The sequence below is a fragment of the Sinocyclocheilus grahami genome, unplaced genomic scaffold (genome assembly GCF_001515645.1).
Source record: "Sinocyclocheilus grahami isolate Dianchi unplaced genomic scaffold, SAMN03320097.WGS_v1.1 scaffold443.1, whole genome shotgun sequence".
NCBI lineage: Eukaryota > Metazoa > Chordata > Actinopteri > Cypriniformes > Cyprinidae > Sinocyclocheilus > Sinocyclocheilus grahami.
Window position 1 is genome coordinate 542,887 of NW_015505622.1, and position 4,380 is coordinate 547,266.

The following is a 4,380-nucleotide window of genomic DNA, read 5'->3' on the forward strand; positions in this document are numbered from 1 at the left end:
ACCGACAAAATAAATGTTTTGAAACATAAATCTTCAATATTTTAGTATATTGCATAAGATGTTTTGTTAGTTATCCATTTTTGGGATAGTTCATACAAAAATGAAAACTGTCATTAATTACTCACCCTCATGTTGTTCTGAAAGACCTTTGTTCATCTTCAGAACACAAATTAAGATACTTTTGATGAAATCCGAGAGCTTTCTGAAACAAAAAAAAACATTTGCTCCACTTAATGATTTCAGTATTTTTGAAATCGAGGATTTTATATCAAATTAAAAAGCATCTGGTGCACAAATGTTATGTAAATTGACTCCACCAATGTTTGGCTGGTTAGCATGGTCCAGTTGCCCCTACTGACATATTGTAACTACACCATCTGGATCCCAAAATAATTTCTCTTCATTAACAGCATTCAAAAGTACCGACAAAATAAATGTTTTGAAACATAAATCTTCAATATTTTAGTATATTGCATAAGATGTTTTGTTAGTTATCCATTTTTGGGATAGTTCATACAAAAATGAAAACTGTCATTAATTACTCACCCTCATGTTGTTCTGCAAGACCTTTGTTCATCTTCAGAACACAAATTAAGATACTTTATGAAATCCGAGAGCTTTCTGACAGCAACAGAACTAGCACATTCAAGGCCCAGAAAGGTGGTAAAGACATTGTTAAAAATAGTCCATGTGACATCAGTGGTTCAACCGTAAATTTATGAAGCTACGAGAATACTTTGTGCGCAAAGAAAACAAAAATAACGACTTTATTCAAAAATGGCAGACACCGGCCTTCTCCGCAGGGGGAAACCTTCAGGTTTAGCTTTTAAAAAAAAATTAAAAAAATAAATAAAAAAACCCACCACCAACCGGTAGGATCCCGAGAGAAAGACAAGAGGCAGCTCCGGCTGAATGGAAGATGGAAGTCAGTTTACCACATGAACAGCTTTTAATTGGAAACACAATTGACCAACTAATAATATTCAATGCCGAAATCAAGTCGGAATGAGCTATATTTGGGGGTCTTCTTCAAAGACGACAAAAAGGCACTCATTTATGCCATCACAGTGTCTGTAAACCATGATGGGGAAACATTAAAAACCTTGTGGAGTTACACTTCCTCTCCCTTACAGAGGTGGAAGTTGTTACCTTCTACACACACACACACTGTCTGGTGGTTCCTGCACCAGCAGAAAAATTGCCACAGATGACAGCGTTAATATTTTACTTTGTCCAGAATTGTAGGTCTCTATGGTGTGCCAATTTCATTAATTTGTTCTGAAAAATAAATAGAATTCAGAATATTGCCATAATTTAGCTCAATTAAACAAGTCACTATAGAATCAATACTGCCCTCTGTTGGATACAATTTTTATTTTATTAGCTCAACTGACAGCAATTCCGCAACCGGTTGAAATTCTGGTCACAAAAAAAAAAAATTTTAAATTTAGCCACAAACACACATTTACAAAGATAACACACTTAAAAACCCATCCACAAATCAGTTCTCAGAAGTGTCAAACATCCTGCAGTCACACATACTCCAAGCGCTCCCTTCTATTTTGAGAAGCTGCCATATACCGCCCCCCACGGGACGTTCTTCCTTTTGGGCAAGAGCTGCAGAGGAGTCCTCCACCAATCAGCATGAGAACTGCTGCCCCCCAACAGATAAAGATAGCTGCTCCCAACTCCCTCTTCTGAGCATGGGCCACTAGAGGATTGTAAAAGTCCCCAATGACCTGATGGGCAGTCCAACTAGATGGCACCAAACCCAAGACCCCCGCAGTGACAAAGGCGGCACCTCCTGCTACAGCAACCCGGGCCTTCGCGAAACCATCTGGCAAGCAGTTAGTACATTTACCACCTGCAAAACTGGCAAGTATTGCTATTAAACCAACAAGGGAAGCAATGATAAGGATTGCTCGAGAGGCCTGTAGGTCTTGAGGAAGAGCCAGCATGGAGTCGTACACTTTGCACTGCATTTGGCCAGTGCTCTGCACTACACAGCTCATCCACAGCCCTTCCCACATAATCTGCGCCGTCACAATGTTGGTCCCAATAAAAGCAGTCACACGCCATAGAGGAAGGGCACATGATATGATGATGCCCAGCCAGCCGAGAACGCCAAGTGTAGTTCCAAGGAACTGCAAGCTGGTAGACATGTCTGCAAAAAATAAAAAGAGAAACCAATACACTTAAAAGGAAAGTATGCAAGTAATGGTTTCTGAAAATGAATCGAGCCATAAGGCATTTTTGTAAACCGTGGCAGCTCCAGGATTTTTTTGTTCTTGTTGTTGGGGGGTGCTAAGGAGGGGCTTAACAGTTCAGAGGGGGTGCTAAAAAGTAATGAACGCCTAAAAGATTTAGCTATCTAAATAGCATGCCAATTCAGCCACCTTGTGTCACTCTCGATGCCAACTGGCAGGAAAACATGGTACATTCTAACCCTTTTTACACTAGATAAAGTGTCGACAATTCATAGAACCATTTCCACACAGTGGCATAAGCTGACTGGCACGCACTGCGGGGGGCCGATAACCTCACCGTGCTGAGATGCGTCGTATCATGCGTCGACGATAGCCAGAGATAGTCAAAAGCGTCAAATTGGCAATATTAAGAGGACTTAGCATTTCCAATTAATGCAGGCCTATTACATTCTTATTATATAATTACTATTATTAGGTTACTTTAATAAATTACATGAAATTATTGCCCCACAATAATTTCATAGCGCATCACTGCATAACGCGCTGTGAGGAGAATTAAAGTTTAGGCTATTAGCTTACTCCTCACTGAAAATGTTTTAAGTTTATTTATTATAATTTTTTTTTAACAGCTCTATTAATTTATACAATGAATTATGGGCCTATAATTAAAATTATTAACACTGCAATGAAAATTAAGAGCAGCTTTATTGTGTGCACCGATCATCAAAAACAACCCGTTTAAGCCGAAATGCGTTTCTTCTCGTGTTTTTCCACTATACGGGGCACAAGAGAAATACTAAGGTAATAATTTAAGACCGTTATGTACTGTACCGTTATCAGCATATGTTGAAGTAGTTTAGTCTCTCGTTGTCTCAGAGAAATGCGCCGTTAATGCAGCGTTAGCATTTTTTTTATAAATTTAGTAGAGCTACTACAAGCGATTAATGCAGCGTTAGCATTTTTAAATAAATTTAGTAGTAGAAAGCGGCCCTAAGAAAGCTCCGTCAGTTTTTTTTTTTTTTTTTTACTTTCACTTTCTCTTTCGATTTGTGCTACCCTGTCAGATTTTGCTACCTCCCATTAAAACAGTGGGTAGTACAATGACAACGAAAAATGCTACCTGTAAAATGGTTTATTAACGTCTACAACAAACAAACCTACCCTTACAGTAATGCAAATAGGCCTACAGTAGGCTAATTAGGTGTTATATTCGCGGTTGTGGCTAGAAGGGATACAGCTACAGGAAACCAACAATAAATAATTTTCTACCTATTAGATTGCGTTTTATTAAAGTCTATCCTTTTTGTTTTGTTAAACCTACCCCAACCCTACCCTTGCAGATACATTAAATATTGTTATTCAGCGTGAGAAAAAAAAAAGAAAAAAGGACGCAATCTGACTGGTAGGATAAAGTGTCAGGACACCTAGCATAACTCTTCCGCACAGTTTGCGCCTTGCTTGCGTTACTTGACCCCTCCCCCATAATAGCAATTGTTTATAGGCCACATATTAGGCACTTTTTTAGGTTTTTAATGTTAATGAAAGTGACACCAAAAAACAGGAACATCATTAGGAAATCCTTGGGGGGCTGTGCCGGGGCTAAGCAAGTTTCTGATGGGGATAGCCCCGTCAAGCCCCGCCCTAGCACCGCCACTGATTGTAAATAATTTGAGGTAGAGTCAAAAGGAAGCCAACTGGTTTGAAAGCAGTGTTGGGAAAGTTACTTTGGAAATGTAATAGGTTATAGATGATAAGTTACCCCATCTAAAATGTAATAAGTCGTGTAACTATTTCTATAACTGTGAAGTAACTAACGGATTACATTTGATTATTTCCCTAAATTTCTATTTTTTCAACAGTTGATCATTTTCAACTTTCATGTAAATCAGGCAGGATTAACCTTACAGTATTACTCAACACTGATTACGGTCACTTCCATTATCCTAAATCACTTGAATTAAGATTATAATAATTTATTTAAAGCACAGCCACCACAAAAACAGACTTTAGTCCCTACTTTGAGATCATTCTCGGGGTAAATACAGATTTAAAACCATAATAAGAAACAGCTGAGTTGCTATGATACCGTTTTGAAATCAAAACTTTGCATACCTATGACAGGAAACACTGGCATCTAACAACGGCTTGGGGGAAGAAAAAAAAAAGTTAATCT

At 38.4% G+C, this 4,380-nt stretch overlaps 1 protein-coding gene across 2 annotated transcripts in view; it reads right to left on the minus strand.

Annotated features, from left to right (window-relative positions):
* Window positions 1–1,359: 1,359 nt before the first annotated feature.
* The window catches only part of cldng (claudin g), a 5,504-nt gene continuing 2,483 nt past the window's right edge, over window positions 1,360–4,380 (minus strand). For both annotated transcript variants that reach the window (XM_016234078.1, XM_016234079.1), the window contains exon 2: window positions 1,360–2,164. In XM_016234078.1, coding sequence (XP_016089564.1) covers window positions 1,533–2,164 — 632 coding nt within the window. In that variant the 3' untranslated portion in view covers window positions 1,360–1,532. The remainder of the gene's footprint in view (window positions 2,165–4,380) is intronic.